General features: G+C 40.1%; 1 protein-coding gene and 1 pseudogene across 7 annotated transcripts; both read left to right on the top strand.

The window, feature by feature from the left end:
- The first annotated feature begins 2387 nt into the window (after positions 1-2387).
- On the top strand, positions 2388-16889 carry ZNF45 (zinc finger protein 45). 7 transcript variants are annotated; one of them, XM_072966924.1, is made up of 8 exons: positions 2388-2682; positions 7498-7660; positions 7750-7824; positions 8955-9052; positions 9211-9257; positions 11424-11550; positions 12110-12205; positions 14276-16889. In XM_072966924.1, the coding sequence occupies exons 5-8, from the start codon at positions 9243-9245 to the stop codon at positions 16102-16104; spliced, it is 2067 nt and encodes a 688-aa protein (XP_072823025.1). In that variant the 5' UTR covers positions 2388-2682; positions 7498-7660; positions 7750-7824; positions 8955-9052; positions 9211-9242; the 3' UTR covers positions 16105-16889. The 7 variants fall into 7 exon arrangements, with proteins under 7 accessions (XP_072823025.1, XP_072823028.1, XP_031537726.2 ...); XM_072966927.1 differs by lacking the exon at positions 7498-7660; XM_031681866.2 differs by lacking the exon at positions 8955-9052.
- A 1072-nt stretch (positions 16890-17961) lies between these two features.
- Positions 17962-25278, top strand: LOC140697994 (zinc finger protein 222-like; annotated as a pseudogene).
- The last annotated feature ends 82 nt before the right edge of the window (positions 25279-25360 follow it).

Genomic DNA, 25360 nt, shown 5'->3' with positions numbered 1-25360 from the left:
GTACACCATTGATGGGGATGTAAATTGGTGTATCCATTATGGAAAACAGTATAGAGGAAAAATTCAAAAATAGAATTACCATATGACACTAATTCTACTTCTGGGTATATATTGAAAGTAAATGAAAACAGGAAATTGAAGAGATATGCACTCTCATGTTTATTTCAGCATCATTCACAATATGGAAACAACCTACCATATAGAAACAACCTAAGTGTCAACAGATGAATGGATAAGGAAGTTGTGGCATATATACAATGGAATATTATTCCAGCTGTGAGAAAGAAGGAAATGCTGCCATTTGCAACAGTATGGGTGGACTTTGGGGGCATTATACTAGGCTAGATAAATCAGACAAAGACGAATACTGTATGATATCACTTATATGTGGAATCTAAAAAAAGCAAACTCATAAATATAGAGAGTAGAATGATGGTTGTCACAGGTTGGGGGAGGGGTGGGGAAATAGGATATATTGTTTAAGGGTACAAATTTGGAACTAGTAGATAAATAAGTCCTGGAAAGTTAATGCATTGCATAGTGATTATAGACAAAATATTGTATTTTAAACTTCAAAGTTGTTAAGGAAGTAGATCCTAATTGTTCTTACCACAAAAAAGACATGAAAATTTGGTGAGGCGATAGAAGTGTTAGCTAACACTAAGGTGGTAATTATCTTGCCATATATAGATGTATCAAATCAACATGTTGTATACCTTAAATTTATACAATGTTGTATGTCAGTTACATTTCAGTTAAAAAGGAGCAAGAATTACCTGATGTGATTTCTTAATTGGAACTCAAAGAATAACTTTTTCAAGATATTACATAGGGTGGACTCCATTCTATACTATAATATTTTCTCCAATTACCTAACAATGCATAAAAAACAAAGCAAAGGAAAAGCATAATATTTTGCTGTTTCTGCTTCACATCACACTAGACAGTTGCATGTTCTTTTTTTTATGAGCTTTTGGAAAAGGGTGAATCCAGGTCCATGTAATAAAGTCTTGCTCAGTATAGCTCAGCCCATCTCTTTTGTTTTTTAATTTATTTTTTTATTGACATATAGTCAGTGATAATGTGTCAATTTCTGGTGTACAGCACAATGCTTCAGACATACATGAATATACATATATTCGTTTTCATATTCTTTTTCAATGTAAGCTACTACAATATATCAAATATAGTTCCCTGTGCTATACAGTATAAACTTGTTTATCTATTTTCTATGTACCAGTCATTATCTGCAAATCTCAAACTCCCAATTTATCCCTTCCTACTCCTACCCCCTTTCCCCCTGGTAACAGCTTACTTCATTTAGTATGATATTCTCCAGGGCCATCCATGTTGATGCAAATGGCATAATTTCATTTTTAATGGCTGAGTAGTATTCCATTGTATAAATATACCACAACTTCTTTATCCATGCATCTGTTGATGGACATTTAGGTTGTCTTCATGTCTTGGCTATTGTAAATAGTGCTGCTATGAGCATTGGGGTGCAGGTATCTTTTCAAATTAAGGTTCCCTCTGGCTATATGCCCAGGAGTTGGATTGCTGGATCATATAGCAAGTCTATTTTTAGTCTTTTGAGGAATCGCCATACTCTCTTCCACAATGGCTGCACCAAGCTGCATTCCTACCAACAGTGTAGGAGGGTTCCCTTTTCTCCACACCCTCTCCAGCATTTATCATTTGTGGACTTTTGAATGATGGGCATTCTGACTGGTGTGAGGTGATATCTCATCATAGTTTTTATTTGCATTTCTCTGATAATTAGCGATATTGAGCATTTTCTCAGGTGCCTATTGGCCATTTGTATGTCTTCATTAGAGAATTGCTTGTTTAGGTCTTCTGCCCATTTTTGGATTGGGTTGTTTGCTTTTTTCTTATTACGTTTTATGAGCTGTTTATATATTCTGGAAATCAAGCCCTTGTCAGTCTCAACTTTTGCAAATATTTTCCCCCATTCCATAGCTTGTCATTTTGTTTTGTTTATGATTTCCTTTGTTATATTCTTTTTCATTAAAAGTTATTACAAGATATTAACTATAGTTCCCTGTGCTATATGGAAGAAATGTTTTTTTATCTATTTTTATATTCAGCCCATCCCTTTCATGATCTCTATTTTTACCTCACACATAGCACGCCGTTATCATTATTTTCCATTTATTTTTTCATTTATATTTCCAAGGTCTGTCAGGGAAACAATAAGAAAACGAAAACGCAAGCCAAGCCCTGCAAACACCCTGTGGCTTATTCAGACTCCACCTGCTAATTCAAAAGTAAAATTGCAGGCAGGCGGGAAGCTCAGCCCCACAGAGAATTCTGGGACGTGTAGTCTCCACGCTTCCTGTGATTGGAGCACTTCCGCTGCGAGAAAGTTCGGTTCTGTTATTTGCTCCGCTGGGGACATAGGAGCGTTTAATCCAATGCTGTGCGTGTTTGGAGGCATTTCGGCTACTGTAGGGCCAGAATAAGAAGCTCGCTCCTTTCCTGGACTCTGGGAACTTCGATTCAGGCGGCGGCTGTTGGAGCCCGCACTTCCGCCTCAGGGGGCGGGGCAGCGGATCTTATTCCTCTCGAGGAAGCTGGGAAATGTAGTCCAGGAGCTCCGCGTAATCGAAAGTATTTCCGCTTCAGGAGGTTGAGTTTGCGGCCTTCGGTTCTCTCCGGGAGGTGAGTGATCTCCGGGACCGTCCGGTCTCTTTTAACTTTTCTGACCTGGTGGTGGGATCAGCCAGTCAGGGTCCTCAGTCACAGGGCAGAAGAGCCTCGGCCAGCGGCAGAGGGCAGGGTGGAGGGGCGGGGCGGCCGCTTGCCTTCCTCTCATCGGATTCTTTGCGTTTGAGGCGGTTCGCGAGTCCCCTGGCTGTAGGTGGACGGGAATCGGCAGTTTGACTGTCTCCTGTGCTCTGCGCTGTGCAGCCCGCCTCCCCTCGCACCTTCCACACGCTCTGTCACTTCCTAGCGAGGATGAGAATTTAATCTTTCTGTGCCTCGGTTTCCTTTTCTGCAAAACGGGATATTTCGCCTTATACAAGTGAAATGTCTGGAACAGATCAGGCATGTGGCAAGGCGTTAACTGTTAAGATTAATGCTGTTACAATAATTAGAAAAGCAGCCCTTCCTCTGAAAGCTGTTTTAAGTGCCCTCTGGCTTCTTTCTTATCCCTACGGAAAGGAGGCTGTGCCTGGACTACTTCGGACCCATTTTTAAAGAAAGAGCGCGTCACGCATGCATATCCTCACTGGTTTTTCCAGGACCACAGAGTCGTGGTTATCTCCCAGCCTCCTTTCCTTCCCAGGCCCTGACTTCTGAAAGAGGGGCTGTAGGAAGAGGGGAGTGTGCGCAGGGCTCCTGGCAGCAGAGCCCCACCGTGACAGGACTTAGCATCTTCCTTTTCTGTCCTGAGTGGTAAAAGGTATTTTATTCATTAGTAAATGTTTCTGCTACAGAAGTATTCGATTACTGTTAAATACTTGTGAAAGTATGTAGATCATGTACAGGGCAAAAGTGATGGTCATGATAGTTAAACAGTGAGTGCATAAGTATCCTTCTAAGGGCTTCATAAAAGTTGGCACATTTAACCTTCACAAGGCGCTGTGAAGTGAATATTGTTATTACTTATCTTTAACAGATGAAGAAATGGAGACAGAGAGTTTTAGTTACTTAAGAGCAGTGGGATTTGAGTCCAGGTCCTGTATTCCTTATATCTTAGGATATCCTTGGTTCCTTAGTTTAAAATCCCCAAATTGGAATTAGGAAACAAAATAGAAAAACAGTCTATCAAAATATGCAACCATAGGAACTGGCTGCAGATGTGGCATTTGGGATCAAGTTGTGGAGGTAGGACTGGAATTATATTGTAGAGGATTTGAAAGCAGGGTTAGTGAGTTTGGGCATTTTTCTAAATTTTTGAAAACAATCTCATTTAATCTTGCTTAAATAATATTTATAAAATAATATTTATAGTTCTTATTTTGATTATAGAATATATGTACATTCATTGTAAAGAATTCAGAAAATGTAGAGATATGACATAATAAAAAACATTAAGAATTAACCATATAGACGTATATGTTATAACGTGTAGGATATGTGTGACATATACAAAATATAGACATATAGTTTATAGATACTGTTAACATTTCAATGCACTTCATTTTAGCAGCTTTTCAGTGTGTATTTACCTATGTTTCATAGAATTGTTATCAGATTATTCATATCCTTAACTTTTTTCTTTCTTTTTTTAAACATTTTTATTGAGTTATAGTCATTTTACAATGTGTCAAATTCCAGTGTAGAGCACAATTTCTCAGTTATACATGAACATATATATATTCATTGTCACATTTTTTTCGCTGTGAGTTCATATCCTTAACTCTTAATTCTGTAAATTTCTAGATATACCCAAAGTATAATATTAATGAACTACTCTGTAACCATCACCCCACGTCAATCCTTGCTAATCTGTTGCTTCTCCCTCTCACCATGCACGTATTTTTTCCCATTGAGTATTTGAAAGCAAAGCTAGATGTTGACTCAGGAGGACTTAAAAATTAATTATTATAAGTTGCTTGCATATAGAGACCTAGAGAAGGGAGGTTGTATTAGTTTGCTAGAGCTGCTGTAACAAAATATCACAAACTGGTGGCTTAAACAACAGAAGTTAATTTTTCTCACAGTTCTGGAGCTAGGAATACAAGATTGAGGTGTCAGCAGGTTTGGTTTCTTCTGAGGCTTCTCTCCATTGGCTTGCAGGTGGCTGCCTTCTTGCTGTGTCCTCATGGGCTCTCTCCTTTGTGTGTGTGCATGTCCCTTTTTTTGTCCACATTTCCTCTTAGAAGGACACTAGTCAGATTGATTTAGGGCCCACCTTAATGGCCTCGTTTTAACTTAATCAATCACCTCTTTAAATGCCCTATCTCCAAATAAAATCACATTCTGAGGTCCTGGAGATTAGGACTTTAACATATGCATTTGGAGGTGGTGGTCACAATTCATCCCATAACAGGTATTAACCGCAACTCTGAGGTTTTTCACACTTGGCGACTAGGAGAATGTTATTTATATGAGAAAGTTAGAAAGAGTTGCAGTTAGGGAAGGAAGATGATGGATTTTTTTGCTCCTTTGGCGTTGCACTAGCCACTAGTGTATAACTCTCAGTTTCATTTCTCTCTGCTATTAAGTTACAAGGACCTCTGTTTCATGGATCTGGTCATGTTCTTTACAGAGTGCCCAGCACAGGCCTGATGGAGAGGAGTTATTCAGTGAGTAAGTGTGACTCACGTAGCCATCCAAAACGGTGCTACAGCCTGGGACTAGAGAACAAAATAGAAACACAGTCTATAACCATATGCCTTGTCTTGTACCTCACCTACTTTAGGTGAGCTGCCTAATACCGTCTTGCTCTAAACAACTTTCCTTAGAAACAAATTGATGTTAATGTTTAATTTTTTGTTTATTCCTTTGGGATCATAATGAGAATGATGAGGATAGCTAACATTTTGGGGGCACCTCTTATGACTCATCGAATTTCCAATGCTGTCTGTGCACAGATGCGTTTATCTTTCATACTAATGCTATTACTATTCTCATTTTTAAAATGAAGAAACACTCATGGACAATTGAAGAAATGACAGCGAGGTATAGTCAGCGAGGGGCAGAGCCAGGATCAAACCTCAGAAGCTGGGTTTAAAACCTCACTCCAGCACTGGGAGACTGGATAACCTTGGGCAAGTTACTTAACTTCTCTGTGCCTCTCTTAAGGTTTTTCAGTGATTCTGCATCTCTTTGGCTAACTCAGTCATCCTCCAGGGCCCAGATCAAGCCACATTGATGTAGAACCTGATCCAATCACATGTGGACCTCAAGACCCATAATTTGTGCTTCCCAAGTACCCTGTCCACTACCCTGGTACTTAGCATTGTGTAGCATAATTGCTGGTTTCCCAATCAGTAGACTATGAACAGCTTGACACTGAATAATTGTATCTCTTTGAGCCTGATTTCCTTAAGTGTTCATTGAATTAATAGACTCATTTATTTAATAAAGAATTAGTAAGTTAGCCTACCTAGTGCTAATCGTGCAGGCAGTGAAATTGTTATTCTCAATCTTTGGACACATTCTGTGGATTTTGTAACAGGAATTTCTTCAGGCACTGACTTTGAAGAGTAGAAAGCACCTTCCTAAGATGGTATTAAAAATCCAGAGGCCCTTTTCCTTCCACAGATGACCTTGCAAATATCTTGCAAATATTGTGGAAGACCTAGAGGGAAAACTTGGAAATAAAACTTCCACTGTCCAAATCTCCCAGGTGGGACCAGCTTCACAATTTCACATCTCAGAGAGACCTTGGACTGACTAGTCTAGTCTTTCCATGTGCCTCTGCTGGAATGTTCCTGGATGGTGGGCTTGACACGTGTCAAAACTCCAAGATTGACACCGACACTGACTGTCGAGTGTCTGCTGAGCGATTACTGTATTACAGGCATTTTTTTTTAATGGAGGTACTGGAGATTGAAGCTGAGCATGCGCTCTACCACTGTGCTATACCCACCCCCCAGGCACTGTTCTAGGTGCTTGAAATATAAGACTGAGTAAGTATCAATCACAAGACACATAGTTGATTTACTGATTATCCCCTTTCCCCAGAGGTGGTGGAAAGATCTCCCTGTAAAACATTTTTTTAGTGAGCAGAAGTCACTGTGCAAACACAGAGTGAGAGCAAAGTGAGTTCCAGATTCTGAAAGGGTCCTTCTTCTAAGATGGGAAAGTTTTACACGGCCTTTTTCCATACAGGGTTCTGTCTGGAGTAGGACTAACTAATCATAATTAACTAATAAATCATAGATTAACCAATAATTAACTAATAATAATCTTTTGACCTGGATATTTTACTCTCAATTTCTACCTTCCCCAGAATCAGAATCATACTCCTAGAGCTACATGGACTTGTATTAGGGCCACCACGTGTGGTGGGGTGGGCTGCTCACCACACAAGGGCTCTTGGCTGAAGGCGGGGTTGGTGTCTGGAATCCAGCCCACGTCTGCTCATCAAGCCGTGTGCGGCCGCAGCCGCCCTAAGGGAGGGCTTCCTTGACTGTTTCCTGTAAAACAGCCAGAGTGAGTGGTTAAGCTGCCAGACTCTGATCCACATGTTTTATATAGTCACTTAGATTGACTAACCCTCCTGTGAGATTGGTTGTTTTATATTATTATTATCCCCAATTTATAGATCAGTCATTCAGACACGTTGAGACTAAGTGGGAGCACGTTGCAGATGCCAGCATTCAGATACTGGTGGTCTGATTCCAGAGCCCGCACCGTGAGCAACTCTGTTCTTTTCTCCTTCAGGCACATCCTCTGGCTTCAGGGTCCTGTCCCCGCTTATATCTGTCTTTCATCCCTCACTCTCAAAACTCTCATTTCTCTTTCCATGAGACCTTAGACTCCCGTCTGTTTTTTGTTTTGTTTTGTTTTTCTCTTTAGACGCCACAGAGAGACAAGATCTAGCAGGCTGGCTCCGGTGTGAGAGCCGGCTTTGTTTTCCGCCCCTGCCCCTTGACATCACCAAGCCTCTGCTTCCTCTTTTGTTCCATGGGAGTAACAGCCATCCCCGCCATCATTTCTTGAGAACTTTGTAAGACGCCAGGTACAGCGCCAATGGCATCGCATAAATTAGCTCTTTTATTCCCTGCCTTAATCCTATGACTGATGTTCTTTTTTCCCTCCTTGTTACAGCTGTGGAGCAGCACAAAGGTGCAGGTGATTGGACTGGAGTCAGGCGACTGTCAGTAGGCAGTAGCTTCCTCACAGGTGTGTGGGAGGCACCTTAATGAAACAATGCATGTCAAGTGCTCCTCAAGGCCCCGAACATGTACTTAGCGGTCATTTAGTGTTAGATACTGCCATTTTGTTGTTTTATCATTAGTATGATTACTATAGCTTGGTGATTTAAATGACATATTGATCACCTAACTGATGGTTAGATGTATCTTGCAGAGTCACATGGGTTCATTGATTTTTCTTTATCTCTACAGTAGAGTCTTTTTGAGGCCCTACTGTTAACCAAGTACATTTAAAGAATTTTTTTTATTAAAAAAATATTTTGTTGGGGGGTGGGGGGTAAAGTTTACTTATTTATTTATTTATTTTTAGAGGAGGCATTGGAGATTGAACCCAGGACCTTGTGTATACTAAGCTTGCACTCTACCACTTGAGCTACACCCTCCACTCCAGCCAAGTGAATTTGACAAGGTCTTATATCATTTAAAAAACAGTCGTCCATCATGTCAAATTCATAGAGAAGGTAGAATAGTGGTTTCCAGGGGCCGAGAGGAGAGAGAATGGACCGTTATTGTTTGATGGGTACAGAGTTTCAGTTTGGGCTGGTGAAAAATTTCCAGAGGTGGATAGTGGTGATGATTACACAACCACATGAAGGCACTGAATGAACTCTACACCTAAAAAATGGTTAAAAGGGAACATTTTACGTTATATATATTTTACACAGAAAAAAAATCAATGAAATCTTAAATATTACTGCAAAGACACCAAATTCAGTATGACAAACACGAGAGAAAATAACATATTTCAGAGGTTAAAGGTGATTTTCATATGACAAAGCAGCAGCCTCTTAAGGCTCCATTGATGGAAACTATTTATGAGGACAGGTTTTATGTCACTGAATGTTACCTGCTTTTCCCCTGCTACTGAGAAATAAGGTACCCTGAAGGTGTTCTTTGAACTTTCTGCCTACTCATTTAATTCTTAAAACAGTCCTATGAGGTGGGCATTGTTAATACCTCCATTTTACAGATGGAAGAATTGAGGCACAGAGATATTAATAATTTGAGATTTCACAGCTAATATGTAGCAGGTCCATGAACCTAGACAGGTTACTCTCCTAACCCGGGTACTTTATTCTCAATTTCCACCCTCCCTAGAATCAGAGTCATACCCCGAGAGCCACACGAATTGTTATTGGCGCCACCGTGTATGGTTGCACAGATTGTTCACTGCACAGGGGCTCCTGGCTAAAGGGGTGAGTGGTGTCTGGAATCCAGCTCACGTCTGCTCATGAAGGGGCCCCAAGGAAGGGGCACCATTGCTCTTTCACATGAAGCGGCCACATGGGTTAGTGACATCCTTTGGCCAGAATCTGACGGCTTTCTTCTCCTTCCCCCATTGTGCCTTTCCAAGACTCAGCGCTTCCCCAGAAGGAGAAGGACAAAATGACCAAGTTCAAGGTAAGTTGGGCTCGCCTTTCCAGGTTTTAAATTCTCAGCTCGTTTCTCAGTGATTAGACACATCCTGTTTCTCCTTCTTGGAAAAGATTAAAGAGAACAGCAGGCATTTAGAAACCTCTTATGTACCAGATACATTGTCACTACTTTTTGTTTTAGTGTAGTTTCATTTTTGTTGTTTTATCCCCTTTTCTAATTTCACAAAGGAGAGTAGACTAGACAAAGTTAATAGCAGTGAAAAACATCTCCCGCTTTACCACTATTTTCCTTACAAAACAACTGTCTTCATTTTCCCATCTTTTCCTCATACGCGTTTATAACGTATATTTGTAATCCCTGTAGTATAGTTACAATTCTCAAAGTATACCTTTTATAATTAATATTTTATACCCCACATCTTTAATGGCACTATCATATCCCCTTGAATTTGTGTACGCTGTGTGTGCGGCGTGTATGTGTTACGAATGTCTTGTAACTTTTCCCCACTCATGGACATCAGGTAGTTTAGAATTTTTTCTATTTTAAAGAACATTACAGTAACAGTTTTCCTAATACAACTATTTTCCTCAAAAGGGAATTTGAAAAAATTTACCATTTTTTGGTCTTAATGTTCTAGGAACTTTAAATTGAAAAGGTACGTTTGATATGCAGTACCTCGCGTATTTTGTATGTAGAATATTCAGATATGGCTTAGTGCACAGGATCTAAGTGATGCTTCGCACAGAGAAATATTATTAGATATTTTCACATAAGCAAGCTAGGTAGTTTCCTATATCTGGGTCATATTGTGTGCATGTTTTATTTACTGATTTTTATTTTTTATTCATGCATTAATTTTATCAAAGTAATAATATACTCAATTTTAAAAGTACAAGATGACTTGCCAGATAATTCTCATTTCTTAGTACATTTAGTCTCAAACCAACCTTTTGAGGCAGAGCTTGGTCTCATCTGCATTTTAATTACAAAGAAACAGGATTGTAGAGTTTGAGAGAACTGCTTAAGTTCACATAGGAAACCAAAGATCCAGCTGATCCAAATATACTCCTGGGTTTTTTACTTGGATGAAGAAAGCGAGGCCAGGGAAAAGATTTCACCAATCAGACTTAGCCCTTTCTGTGTCCTGGTGGGTGAATGGTAGCAGAGATAACAGCCCCCCCTCCGTACCATAGGTCACTCTCGGTGGCCCCTTCTCCATGATCTCTGTTTCCCATTTAGGGCAACCAGATGTGCTGCGTTTCAGCGATGAACACAGTCAAGACAACACTGTGTACAAGTGATTCTTAATCACGGGCGATTCTGCCCATAGGCAACGTCTGGAAACATTTTTGGTGTCACAGCTTAGGGGATGCTACTGACATCTAGTACAAAGAAGCCAGGTGGGCTGCACCCATCCTACAGTGCACCCAGCAGCCCCCCTGCAACAAAGAATTATCTCTCCCCAAATGTCAGTAGTGCCAAGGATGAGAAACTATACTGTACCCAAAGCTGTACAAGAACAATAGCAAAATGTGGGTAAAGAGTTTATAATATACATGCTTTTAAAAAAGCTTTAAATCTCTAATAGAAATTTTATATAATCATAAGATAAAACCCCAATTGGAGTATGAGCAGAGAACATGAGCAGGCAAGGTTCTGAGGGAAGAAATTAAGATGGCTAGTAAATAGGTGAAAATATGATGAGTTTATTCATGAACAAATAAGTACAAAAATCAAAATAAGTTGTTTTTTACTGGTAGGATTGCCTAGGATTTAAAAATGTGGTTATATTCAATGTGTATTGTAGGAAGAATCAGGGACACATATTCTCTTGGGGGAAGGATGAAATAGGGGAAAAGTTGAAAAGAAAATCTGTTGTCCGTCATAGTTTTGAAGCTGCATATTTGACATTGCAGTTTTCACTTTTTGGAACTTACCCTAAGGAAATAATTAGATGGGAAGCTGATACCTATGTAAAAAATTGTTCCTTTCAGCACATGTTATGAAAAGAAAAAAACCTAAAACGTAGATGCATTATTGGAAATATTTAACTACATGACAGTGAAATTCACTCTGGTCTCTCAGAATCTAGAACCACTTCGTACACATCCTCTTCCCTGTTCTCAGTGCTACCCTTCCTCCAGGGAATCTCTATTGCAAGATTCACTTGGGGTGTGTTTGGTGTTGTAGGAGGCAGTGACATTCAAGGACGTGGCCGTGACCTTCACAGAGGAGGAGCTGGGGCTGCTGGACCCCGCCCAAAGGGAGCTGTACCGAGACGTGATGCTGGAGAACTTCCGGAACCTGGTCTCCGTGGGTGAGAACGGGCACTCTGTGACTGAATGTCCTTGGATATGCCGGGCTTTGGAGCACTTGGCCTGGTTTCTAGTTTCCCAATCGGCATGAGATAGAGAGATGGCATTTTTCTAATCTTTCTCCCCTGGCCAAAATGTGTCTTGTAAATTAACTGTACATTGACAGCACGACTGCTATACATTTTTGGCTTTTCAAATTGGGCTCATCTCCAGTTAGTGGGTCCTGACACTCATTAGGGAATTGAAATACAATAGGGTAGAGAATATCAGTGGCCTTGGCAGTAACTGCTTGCTGCAGTAAAAACTGCCCATTACCAAGAATAGCATGAGAAACTGTGAAAAGGGTGCAACGAAAATAGATAATTTTCTTCCAGTAATTTATATTTATGTCTGCCTGTCTTGGGTTTTTGCATAAGATGCATTTCTTCCCGTGGGTCTTACTTAAAAGTTGGGAAAACACTGGTTTGGGTGTCCCAAAGATGATGCAGTGAGAACCACAAGTTTTAAAAATTTTGGCCTCTAATACATTAATTCTAAATGTTTGTCCTTGCCTTGTCACAGGGCACCAATGCTTCATACCAGATGTAATATCCCAGTTGGAGAGAGAAGAAAAGCTTTGGATGTTACGGACAGCAGCCCAGAGCCGTTGCTCCTCAGGTGAGAACCATGTGACTCTGAGTCTATCCTGTTTTGTGTCACCTCCACAGCCATGGCTCTGGTCCACATCAGTGCCTGGACTGTGGACCACCGCAGCAGTCTTCGTATTGCTCTCTCTCCTGATCTGCTCATTTATAATCGATTCTCCACTCAGAGTGTTTCTTCTAAATTCAGATCTTGTCATGTCTCTGCTCAAAACCACTCGGAGTTTCTCACCTGATTTACAGCACAGTTCAAGTACTTAACGGGAGTCAGGATGTCCCATGTGTCCACCAGTTCCGTAGTCTGCTTTCAGATACAACATTTCACCTGAGGCTCTAAATACCGACTCCCCCTTGAAAAAGGAGAAAGTTTACACACACAGGAAGATAGTACAAAAATTTCAGAAGCACTCTATCCGTGGCCACTTTTACACTTTATGCTTTTTTTAAAAAATTTTTTTATTGATTCACAGTGCTAGTTTCAGATGTATAGCAAAGTGATTCAGTTATACATGTACATACATATATATTTTTTCTTTCCATATTCTTTTCCATTATACGGTATTATAAGAAATTGAACATAGTTCCCTGTGCTGTGCAGCAGGGCCTTGTTTAAAGTGATTCTTGCCATGATTTTGTGATCATCATGATGTTCTCATCCCCTTAGTTTAGCCCTGCATCTAGGGAAGCCTTTCAGCTTCCCAGCAAGAGTGCTGTTTCCAGTTCCTTTCCTGTTGTGGGTAACTCGCTGGAAAAAGCTCTTTTATTTTTCTAACATGGCTCAGACTCTCACGAAGAAGTCAGACTGGGATTCACTTATCCTTTCAACGTGTATTTGTTGAACGCCGTGTCAGACAGTGCCCTGGGAGTGGTGACAAAGATACAGAATGCTTGTCCTCATGGATATTGCATTCAAGGGGGAGAAGACATAAAAGGAAAAAGATCAAGGACATTGGCAGTGTGTCGGACGGGAGCATGTGCTGGGTCAAAACAAAGCAGGGTAAGGCGAGATTGCCTGGACTGTGGAATGGATAGGGAGAATTTACTCTTATGATATTGGATGGTAAAAGCGGCCTCCCTGATAAGGTGCTATTTGAAGAGAGAGCTGAGAAGAAGTAAGTAGCCAGCTATATGGCTAATTGGTGGAACAGAGTTCCAAGGACAACATAACTCTTCCTGTCCTGTAATGACTTTAAGTATCTGTTCTATGCTCTGTTTATTTCCTCCTGACAGGTTCTTGCTCTGTGGTAAAAGATTACCTTCTGTGACATTGTGCCTACACCAGAAATTGGCACATTGTAACTGACTGTACTTCAATTTGAAAAAAAATTTTTTTAATTAAAAAAAAAAGATTACCTTCTAATTTTTCACTTATTTTCCCCCCTGGAGGTTGTTATTATTACCACGAGGCTTTAGAATAATGTATGTCATTGACAGTAAACCTCTTCCCCCATTTGTCTTCCTGAAGGATATTTCTTAGCAAGAGATGGCAGGATCACTCTCTGCTTATACTGTGAACTTTAGGCACTTAGGTATAAGGTATTTTCTCCCAAACATGTATCTTGCCAGCCTATCCAATGTCTCCCACCATCGGAATAAATTTCCAATAAAATAAAGCAAGGATTTTTCAACATTGCCTGGGGACATCTTCTGATAATCTGTCTGTAAGGGCCTTGCTAGAGATTTGGAGCATTTTGATTGGACGTGCATGCAATAGGCAGAATTATGTGAAAGCTGTATATCGGATACCAACTGCAGCAAAAAAGAGATAAGGCTTAACATAAGGTGCAGCTTCATCTTTGTAAACATTGCCTAGGAGGTATTTTTCTTGCTCTGTAGCCACCAGATTTCTAGCTTGTATCTCACTTATGAAACTTACTGTGATTCAAAATGGACCCCATTAGTGTGTAGTGAACCCCCAAGAGATTTATGGAGGTGTGCAAATCAGAGAACATGATACATGATGTTAAAAAATGGAAATTTTTGATGGTTCAGTAAAGCCTGGGGGTGTAGGCCTAAGTTTATAACATTGACATCTCTGGACGAGGCTTTCACATGCCCCATCTCTAAATTCTTTTTATCCTTTTAGGAGACAAGAATCTAAATGATATGGACACTCTTCAAGAAGTTGGATTAAGGTATCTCCCACACAAAGAGCTTTTCTGCTCGCAAATCTGGCAACAAGTTACCAGGGAATCGACCAGGTGTCATGATTCTGTGGTAAATATTCAAGGATCTGGCTCTCAGTTGGAAAAACAAAGTGACGCTCTCTATAAAGATGTGGAGTTCAGTAAAGACTTTAATCAGAGTCCACATCTTCAGGTTCACCGCAGAGACCACACTGGGAAAAAACCCGACAAAGGGATAGAGTGTGAGAAAGGTTTCATTCGGAGTTTTCAGCTTCAAATTAACCCAAGAGCCCAGGTAGGAGAGAAGCTCTATACATGTGAAAAATGTGAAAACACCTTCCGTCGGCTTACAACTCTTCAAGCCCATCAGAGAGTCCACAGTAGAACAAAGTCTTCCAAATATGATACGTCACATAAGGGTTTCAGTCGGAGGTCATATCTTCATCATCGTCCGAGAGTCCCCACTGGAGAGAATCCACACAGGTATGAGGAGTGTGGGAGGAATGTCAGGAAAAATTCACATCATCAAGCTCCTCTTATGGTCCACCTATTGGAGAAACCCTATAAATGTGAGGAGTGTGGGCTGGGCTTCAGTCAGGCCTCCTATCTTCAAGTCCATCAGAGAGTCCATGCGGGAAAGAAACCTTACAAATGCGAAGAGTGTGGGAAGGGCTTCAGTTGGCGTTCACGACTACAGGCCCATCAGCGAATCCACACTGGGGAGAAACCATACAAATGTGATGCATGTGGCAAGGGCTTCAGTTACAGCTCACACCTTAACATTCACTGTAGAATCCACACAGGTGAGAAACCCTATAGATGTGAAGAGTGTGGGAAAGGCTTCAGTGTAGGTTCCCACCTCCAAGCCCATCAAATAAGCCACACGGGAGAGAAACCATACAAATGTGAGGAGTGTGGGAAGGGCTTCTGTCGGGCCTCAAATCTTCTAGACCATCAGAGAGGCCACAGCGGTGAGAAACCATATCAATGTGATGCATGTGGAAAGGGCTTCAGTCGTAGCTCAGATTTTAACATTCATTTCAGAGTCCACACAGGAGAGAAACCCTATAAATGTGAGGAGTGTGGGAAGGGTTTCAGTCAGGCCTCAAATCTGCTGGCCCATCAAAGAGGCCACACTGGAGAAAAACCATACAAGTGTGGTACCTGTGGGAAGGGTTTCAGCCGGAGTTCAGATCTCAACGTTCATTGTAGAATCCACACAGGCGAGAAACCCTATAAATGTGAGAAGTGTGGGAAAGCCTTCAGTCAGTTCTCAAGTCTTCAAGTGCATCAGAGAGTCCACACTGGAGAGAAACCGTATCAGTGTGCCGAGTGTGGGAAGGGCTTCAGTGTGGGCTCACAGCTTCAAGCCCATCAGAGGTGCCACACTGGAGAGAAACCCTACCAGTGTGAGGAGTGTGGAAAGGGCTTCTGTCGGGCCTCAAATTTTCTGGCTCATCGTGGCGTCCACACAGGAGAGAAACCATACCGATGTGATGTGTGTGGTAAGCGCTTCAGACAGAGATCATACCTTCAAGCCCACCAGAGGGTCCACACTGGAGAGAAACCATATAAGTGTGAGGAATGTGGGAAGGTCTTCAGTTGGAGCTCATATCTTCAAGCTCATCAGAGAGTCCACACTGGAGAAAAACCATACAAATGTGAGGAGTGTGGGAAGGGCTTCAGTTGGAGCTCGAGTCTTATAATTCATCAGCGAGTCCATGCTGGCGATGAAGGTGACAAGGACTTTCCCTCATCAGGGAAGACATACAGCAAAGAAGCTCCATAAAGCTACATGTTTTAATACCTCAAATGGGTGTTGAACTAGTCCACTTATCAGACCTGTCATAGAAGACCAAACATTTGTTTCATAAAAGAGTATTTCAGCCAGAGCTTGATATGTCATAGTAGTTGGGTGACCACACAGCAGAGAAGCCTCATGAAGGTGGAGACAAAAGGACTTTATTCAGAAACTTGACATCTAGCAGATGTCACACAGAACGGAAGAGAGCCTTAGGAAGGATGAGTCTGATCTGGAGTGAACCCAAAGTACTAAGACAGAAATGCCAAAAATCTCTTCCACTAGAATATAAGCTCCCAGAGGGCAGGGACTTTGTTTACTGCCAAGTTGCTTCTGCCTCTTCAGTGCCTAACACACTGCAGGTGTTAAGTAAGGTTAAATGAGTAAAGGGGAGGACAGTCACATTCGAAATTTTTACTCAGTTCCTCTCTAAAAATTTCTATAAAGTTCTACTTAGAAGAATTCTCCAAGCCTTGGAGGACATGAATTGAGACTCACGGGCTCATTTTCCCAACCCTGCAGGTCCTGTAAACTAGTGCTTATCAAACTGAAGGTGGTAACCCATTAGTGGGTCCAGAAGTCCATTCAGCGTGTTGTGACCAGCACTTTTGTATGCTAACAGTACTTTATTGAAGTGTAATTTGCATGCAGTAACCTGCATAAGTCTCAAGTTTACAACTTCATGAATTTTGACAAATGCTATCTACTTGTGTAATCATCACCAAGATCAATATCTACAATATTTCTATTAAACCAGAATGTTTCCTTGTGTACATGTCTAGTTGTTCCTAACTCCAGTGGCCACAAGTGTTGTGATTTCAATATCGTATATTAATTTGATCTGTCTGTTCTTGAGGTTCATACGTGTTCAGTACATACTCTTTTATGTCTGGATCCTTTTCATCAAATATATGATTGTCTTGGAGTCACAGAAAGCAATTGATAAAATTCAGTATCCATTCATGATAAAAATTCTTCAGTGAGATAAAAGACATCTATGAAGATCTTACAAGCTAATGCTTTTTTTTAAATTAGGAAATAATTTATAGACAGTAAAATCAACTCTTTGGTGGATTATTCTGTGTTTTGGCAAATGCTATCTTATTACCACCACCACAATCAAGACATTTAACAATTCCAGCACGCCCTGCCCTGAAATTCCTTTCTACTCTTGTAGTCATCCCCTTCCCCCCATGCTCTGCCCCCTCCCCATCTTTAGCAACCACTGACTTGTTTTTTTGTCACTATAGTTTATCTTTTCCAGAATGGCCTATAAATAGAATCATACAGTATGTAAACTTTGGAGTGTGGCTTCTTTCAGTTAATGTTTCTGAGATTCATCAATCTTAATGTATGTATGGATAGTCATTCCTTTTCTTGCTGAAGGATATTTTATTGTATGGATGTACCATATTTTCTTTATCCATTTACAACTTGAAGGATATATTTGGGTTTCCAGTCTTTAGCACTTAAGAAAGCAACTGTAAGTATTTGCATACAGATTGGTGTGTCAGCACAAGTTTTCTTTGCCTTAGTAAATACTTAGGAGTGGGATTTTGTTGGGTTGTACAGTAAAAAAATGTTTCACTTTATGGAAAACTAACAGATGTTTCTAAAATAGGTATACCATTTTGATTTCCCAGCATCAGTGCATATCAGGTCTTTGTTTTGTTTTTAGCATTTCAGTAGGTTTGTAGTTGTATCTTATTTTGGTTTTAATTTATATTTCCCTCATGGTTAAGTTGAGCATCTTTATATATGAATGTTTGCTAGCCATATAAATATTTTCTTTGGTGATGTGTTTTCTTTTTCTCAATTTATGAGAGTTTTTAATATGTTCTGGACATGTGTCCTTTGTCAGTTATGTGTTTGCAAATATTTTATCCCTGTGTGTGGTTTGTGTTTTTATTCCATAGATGGTATTTTTTTTTTAAGAGAGTGAAAGTGGGTTTTTTTTTTGGATGAAGTTCAATTTTTGTCTTCTGTGGGTTGTGTTTTTGGTTTCACATATAAGAACTCCACCTAATCTAAAGTCACAAAGATTTTTCTCCTCTTTTTTTTTTTCATCTAAAAATCTTGTGCTTTCAGGTTTTACATTTAGGTCTGTGATCCATGTGAATTAATCTTTATAAAAGTATGAGATCAAGGTCCATTTTTTTTTTGGCATAGGAACATCCAATTAATCGTCCTTTCAACATCAAATTGCTGTTGCACCTTTGTGAAAAATCCATTGATTGTACATGTGTGGGTCTATTTGTGGTCTCTCTTTGAGTCCATTGATCTATGTGTCTATCATTTTGCCAATATATATGCAGCTTTATACACTAAATCTGGAAATCAGATAGTATGAGTCTTCCAACTCCATTCTTCTTTTTCAAAACAACTTTGGATATTCTGATTTGTTTTCTTTTCCATAACTTTTAGAGTCAACTTTGTGATTTGAAAAATAAACTCTAGCTGGGAGTTTTATTGGGGATTGCATTGACTATATACAGATGAGTCTGGGGAGAATTGACATATTAGCAATATTCTAAATGATTGACAGTTTATCTGCCTATTTTTAAAGGACTCCTTTGATTCTTTCATCAGTAATTTGTAGTTTTCAGCATATAGATCCTGCACAAATTTTGTTAGATTTCTACCTAAAACCTCCTTTTTGGTGCTAAATTAATTGGTACTATTTTTCAAATTTTAATTTCCAGTTGTTCATTACTGGTATATAGAAATATAATTGATTGGTTTATGTTAATTTTGCATCCTACAGTCTTGCGAAACTTGCATACTGTTCTGTAGGTTCCTTGAGATTTTCTGTGTAGGCATGTCATGTTATGTCTTTGACTTCTAACTTTTACCTCACTCTGTGAGACTTGGTGTGGTTCTAAATTGGTTTCATTGATGTTTAGTGGATAAGCACCTACTGGACTACTTCTTGGTGGCTGTAACCATGCAAATCAGAGACCATATTATGCATCCAAAGGATATGGTGGATATTTCATGGATTCATTAGAGTCTCATGCTCGTTCCTAACTAAAATCTTGAAGACACTGGACACAGCATTCACTTGTCCAGATCTCTGCATTCCTTGTCCTTAGAGGAGGCAAGATCCAGCAGGAGATGGAAACTGTTTCACAAGGAGAAACACAAGAATTTCCTGCTGGCAAATCTGGCAACAAATTGCCAGTGACTTAACCAGATGTCAAGATTCCATGATAAAAAGTTCTCAGTTCCACCCAGACAAGGTGATTCACTTGACCAGGTTGGGGCAGGACTATCTATAACTCACACTGGCCAGAGAGACCCTTACCAAGGAAATGAGTGTAGAGAATTCTTTGATGATTTCTCCAAGTTTGATCTTCATCAACAGTTGAACTCAGGAGGGAATTCTCATCCATATTGTGAGTATAGGAAAAACTTCTTTTACAGCTCAGCGCTCCACATTCATCAGAGCACTCACATAGGACAAAAACACTGTAAGTGTGGTGAGTGTGGGAAGGAATTCAGGAATTCAGAGCTCATGTCTGCAAACTCACCAGAAGATCCACACCAGAGAGAAGCCATTCAAATGTGAGCAATGTGGGAAAGGCTTCAATTGTAGACCAACACTTAGTGACCATCGCAAATTACATTTGGGAGAGAAGCCTTCTAAGTGTCAGGAGATGTGGAAGGGTCTTCATTCACGGTTGCCATCTTCAGGACCATCAGAGAGTCCACACTGGGACCATTCAAATGTGATCTTTGTGGTAAGAACTTTCATCATAGGTTGGCACTTACTAGTTATTGTGTGGTCCACGCCAGGGAGAAAAACTGTACAAACGTGAGGAGCGTGGAAAGAGCTTCTTTTCTAGAGCAAATCTCTATAACCATCAGGGGATCCACACAGGTGAGGTAATCCCCTGATTGTCACAGTATTTAAGATACAAGATAGCAAAGAGGAAGAGTGAACATCACCCAGAACTTTGCATCCTGTTCTAGAAAAAAGACATAATGTGTTTTTTATTGTATGCAAGATACTTGTATCAAAGTAGATTGAGTATGATTTTGTTACGGTATTTATTTGGAGATTAAGTATGGCTTAAGGAGATGTGTATAGGTGCCAATTTAACAGAGTGGACTATGATGATCAGCATCATGTGTCAACTTGGCTAGACCACAGCAACTAGTTATTCAGTCAGACACTAAAGTATTTTGTAGATGTGATTAACATCTACAGTTGACTTTGAGTAAGGGAGATTATCATAAATAATCTGGATGAGCCCAACTCCATCAGTTGAATGGCCTACTCAAGGTCCCTTGAGATGGTATATAAATTTTAGGGTGGATTTCTCTATTTCTGCAAAAAAGGTCATTGGAATTTTGATGGAGATTGCGTTGAACCTGTAGATCACTTTGTGTATTTGTGACATTTTAACAATATTAAGTCTTTCAATCCATGAACATGGGATATGTTTTCATCTACTTATGTCTTCTTTAATTTTTTCATCACTGTTTTCTGATTTTCATCATACAAGTTTTCTTCCTTGATTAACTTTATTGGTAAGTATTTTACTCTTTTTGCTACTATTATAAATGGAATTGCTTTTATAATTTCCTTTTTAGTTTGTCCACTATTTGTATATAGCAATGCAACTGATTTTTATGTGTTGACTTTGTATCCTGCTACATTGCTGAGTTCATGTATTCTAACAGTTTTGTAGTGGACTCTTTAGGGTTTTCTACATATAAGATCATGTCACCTACAAACAGAGATAACTTTACTTCTTCATTTCCAACTTAGATACTTTTTAGTCCTTTTTCTTGCCTAATTGCTATGATTAGAACTTCCACTGCTGTGTTAAATAGAAATGGTAAAAGTGGACATCCCTGTTCCTGATCTTAGAGAAAAAGCTCTCAGTTTTTCATCATTGAGTGTGATATTCACTGTGGGTTTTTAATATATGGCTTTTTTATGTTAAAGTAATTTCCTTCTATTCTTAGTTTGTTGGTCATCTTTATCATAAAAAGGTGATAGATTTTGTCAAAGGCTTTTTCTGTATTAATTGAGGTAATCATGCGTTTTTCCCTTCATTCTGTTGATGTGGCATATTATATTGATCCATAATCATATGTTGAACAATCCTTGCATTCCAGGAATAAATCCCTCTTGATCATGGTATATAATCCTTTTCATAAGCTACTGAATTTGGTTTGCTAGTATTTTGTTGAGGATTTTTGCATCAATGTTCAAAAGGGATATTGGCCCTTCCTTTTCTTGTAATGTCTTTGTCTGGCTATGGTAACAGGATAATGCTTGCTTCATAGAATAAGTTAGAAAGTATTTCTTTCTCTTCAATTTTTTGAAAAAGTTTGAGAAAGACTGATGTTAGTTTCTCTTTAAATGTTTGGTAGAATTCACCAGTGATACCATTAGATCCAAGGCTTTTCTTTGTTAAGAGATTTTTTATTACTGATTCAATCTCCTTACTAGTTATAGGTCTGTTCAAATTTTCTCTTTCTCTTTGATTTTAGCTTGATAGATTTTGTGTTTCTAAGAATTTGTCCATTTCACCTAGTATATCCAATTTGTTGGTGTACAGTTGTTCATAGTACTCTTATAATTCTTTTTATTTTTGTAAAATCAGTTATGTCCCTACTTTCATTTCTGGTTTTAATAATTTGAGTCTTCTCTCCTTTTTTCTTGCATGTATGTGTAGTGAGAACATTTAATACCTACTCTTTTAATGAATTTCAAGTATTTAATGCAGAATTATTAACTATAGTCACAATGCTGTACATTAGATCCCCAGAATTTATTCATCTTATGCTGATGTGTCCTTTGACCAACATCTCATTTCCCTCACCCTCCAGCCTATTGCAATGACTATCCTATTCTTCTTTCTGTCCCACCCACTGGTGGCATTTTGCAGGGGAATTGAGATATCACTGTAGAACCACAGTAAAAGTGTACTGCTCCAGGCCATTCCATGTGACAATCTCAGGACAGTTGCCACCGTCCTGATGATGGGGATGATACCGGGTGCTGCAGGGCCAAAAGGCAGAGCCTTGGCATTCAGCCTGCAGTAGTTCACTGTCGGTTTCCATGCCCCAGGGTCCTTTTTGACGCCAAATCAGGCTGTTAAATTGTGACAAAGTGGCATGAAGCACTCTGGCTTGCACCAAGTCCTGAATTAAAGTAATGTTCTTTTTTCCCACCTGGTATGTAGTACTGATTTTGTTGGAAAACCCATTTGTGCTTGGGTAACTTAGATGGCAGGCAGGAGTCACACCCCCAGCTATGGCTCAAGTTCTTTGCTGTGAGTGGGCATACCCACTCAGGAGGTGGTGACATTCTGTACCACAAGCAGCAAAAATGACAGTGTCCATATTGCACTCAGCTATGGAAACCACAGTGATCAGCACCTGAAATGTCCCAGAGGATCCCACCCACAAGCACATCAGGCACATAAGTAGATAAGCACCATGGGTCACCATATTCACCCCCAAACCCCCCAGTGTCACCAGTTTAATCTTCAGACCTACAGGGGCCTGGAAAAACTGTCATATGGGCCTCAGTATCTAAGAGCTTCAGAAAAGTCTGAATTCCTCTCTTCTCCCCTTTCATTGTGACAGGAGAATAGGGCTACTGATCTCCAGTGGGGAAATGGAGACCTTGACCCCATGCCTAACTGCCATTTGGCCAGAGACATTTGGATCTGCAGTGTTCCCTTATCAAACAGACGGACCATACAGGTAGCATGAGATTTTCTTGGCTTCTGCCTGTGTCTGTCCTTCAACTTTTAAAATTCCCCCTCAGAGAAGACCTTATTTCAACAGTCTCATTTTCAGCAAAGCCATCAGTTATATGATGTTGCATGAAAACGGGTCTTACTTGAGGTTGTCAAGCAACACAGACCAGGAAGAGCTTCTATTTCCCCCACACTTTGTTGGCAACCTCTGGGATACTATGGGAGTTGGCAAATGGTGTTCAAGTTTAAGGCTGGCCAAAAGTCTGGATATAGTTTCCCTGCTCTTCTTAGGACTCACCTCTCATACTTCTGCCCACATGCATTGCACCAGCTCATCCCTCTTAACAGGGAGATTATCTCCATTCCATTTGTCCCCATGTGGTCAAAGAGTGGCCAGAACCTCGGTTAGCTCATCACCCCCTTGGGATCTGGCACCACTGTGGGGCCATTGGGGCTAACAAGGCATTGCATTTCCATCATGCCATACTGTGTTTCCTTGGTGACTGCTTGCTGCACCAAACTGTCAAGCAGATACCAGTGCATGGTAACCTATTCCCTTGGGGTTGATAATCAGTGTATAGTAATCTGCTCCAACAATATGTCATTGGCCAGTTTTATTTATGGACACACATATGGCCAGCTTCAAGGAAGGTGGGAAGGTAAGCATTTAGCTTTTCTATTCTCTACAGTGGAGGTAAGTAAAACAAAAGGGATTATGACTGGCATTTGGTTCACTAGCCAACAGTGTCTGTCCCAGAAGAACATAAAACAATGTTCATTGCAGCTTCATACAGAATACCAAATGTAGTACTCGTGAAGGGATGTTCCAAAATGCTTATTTAATTCATCCAGAAACACCAGTAGTTTGATAAATTGAGTTTATTATTTGTTTCAGTGAGAGACTACAACCACCACAGGAAACCATGAGGTGTCACAAGGGTAAGAGGGTGTCAGCAAGGATCTATTATAGGATTTCGGCTTTGGTTGGGTGTTTTGGGAGACAGCCTAGGGAAGCAGGATTCACTCTAGACTGGGTGCTGTCAGAAAGCAGGAGTGATTTTAAGATTTAGTACCTCAATAAACTATATTTTGGGAGTGCATACTAGAACAAGGATAAAGCTCTAAGTGGTAAAGAAGTAGCAGTCACTCATTTAGCCAAGAAGGAGATGTTTGGCATTGTGTGGGTGGCACAGTGACCTTGTTTTTGTCTGTCTAAACAAAATTATGAAAGGGCCTTGTGTGTCCTTTTACCATGGTTTCAAAGAAACCTCATTTGAGGATGATATTCTGTTATTTATGTCCCAAAGAAGAGTAACATTGGTCTAGTTGTGAGTGCCATGCCAGCTTCCAGATGTCAGGGGCTGTTTTGTTTTCAGTTCTCACTTCATTCCATGAAACATTATATAGCCATCATTTGGATGGAGTTAGATTTTCAGTGGCTCATATTAGAAAATGTCTAGCTCATACTGAGTTGAGAAAAACAGATACAGAACATGAGACTTCATTTAAAAATATGTATGTTGATAGGTACATGTATATTTACTGGGAGAAAAAAGTCTGGTTATCTTCAAGGGAAAGGAGTCAGAGTGTGTCCCCTCCCGTCTTTATTTTGCTTTATACTGTTTTTAATTAGTGTAATTTAATTTCAGTAACATGTTTTCAAATCGCTAACTATAATAAAGATATTTTAACCAGAAAATATAAAGGAAAAAACAATATAAAGCGTGCTCCCTAACCTACAGAATCCTCCTGTGTTCGGGCAGTAAATCATAGGCTTTGGGAGTCAGAATGACTCCAACGCCAAGCTCTTCAGGCATTATACTTGCTTTGAAATAGAGGACAATTTCTTAACTTCTCTGAATTGTGGTGTTTTTCCCTCCAAAGTAGGGATAATAATAACTTAAATGAAACGTTTAAATTAGGGAAGAGCGCTTTTCCTTCAGGACAAGCTTCCATTTTGGCCCTCTCAAGTTGCTTTTCCTGCGAAACCGGTGATAGGTACCACAGGGTCTGGAGTAATGGCTGGTACCAGCTTTGCTCCTCATTGCCCCTCCCAAATCATTCTACCTCATCTATTCGTTAACCTCTCAGTTTTAGCCTCACATCGTGGGATTATACTAAAATCATCCCCCTTTCAATCACCTAGTTTTCCCCTAAACAGCCATTCCCCATTAATTTCTCGAAGATTGTATCTCCTCACTTGTTCACTTTCCAAAAATACTCCTGCCATAATTGGAGGCATTTCGACTTCAGAAAGTCGTGTCTATAGAATATTTTCGCTGGACGACTAGGGGAAAGGTAACACCGCCTACTAGCTCAGGCATCAACGTGACCGCCCCGGAAGTCGGGAGTGTGGGATTTCCCTACTCTTCTTCCCGGAAAGTGAAACTCTGGACTTTTTTTCTCTTTTTCCCCAGCTCTGGCATTCAGGGAGGTGTAGTCCAGGCGCTCTGTGTAGTCGCTTGCACTTCCGCTCAGGAAGGCGGCTCTGGTGGATTCTGGGAAGTGTAGTCCAGAAGCAA

This window comes from Vicugna pacos, chromosome 9, assembly GCF_048564905.1.
Source record: "Vicugna pacos chromosome 9, VicPac4, whole genome shotgun sequence".
In the NCBI taxonomy this organism is placed as follows: domain Eukaryota; kingdom Metazoa; phylum Chordata; class Mammalia; order Artiodactyla; family Camelidae; genus Vicugna; species Vicugna pacos.
The sequence above is the reverse complement of the archived record's forward strand: the minus strand, read 5'-3'. Positions and strand labels throughout refer to the sequence as shown.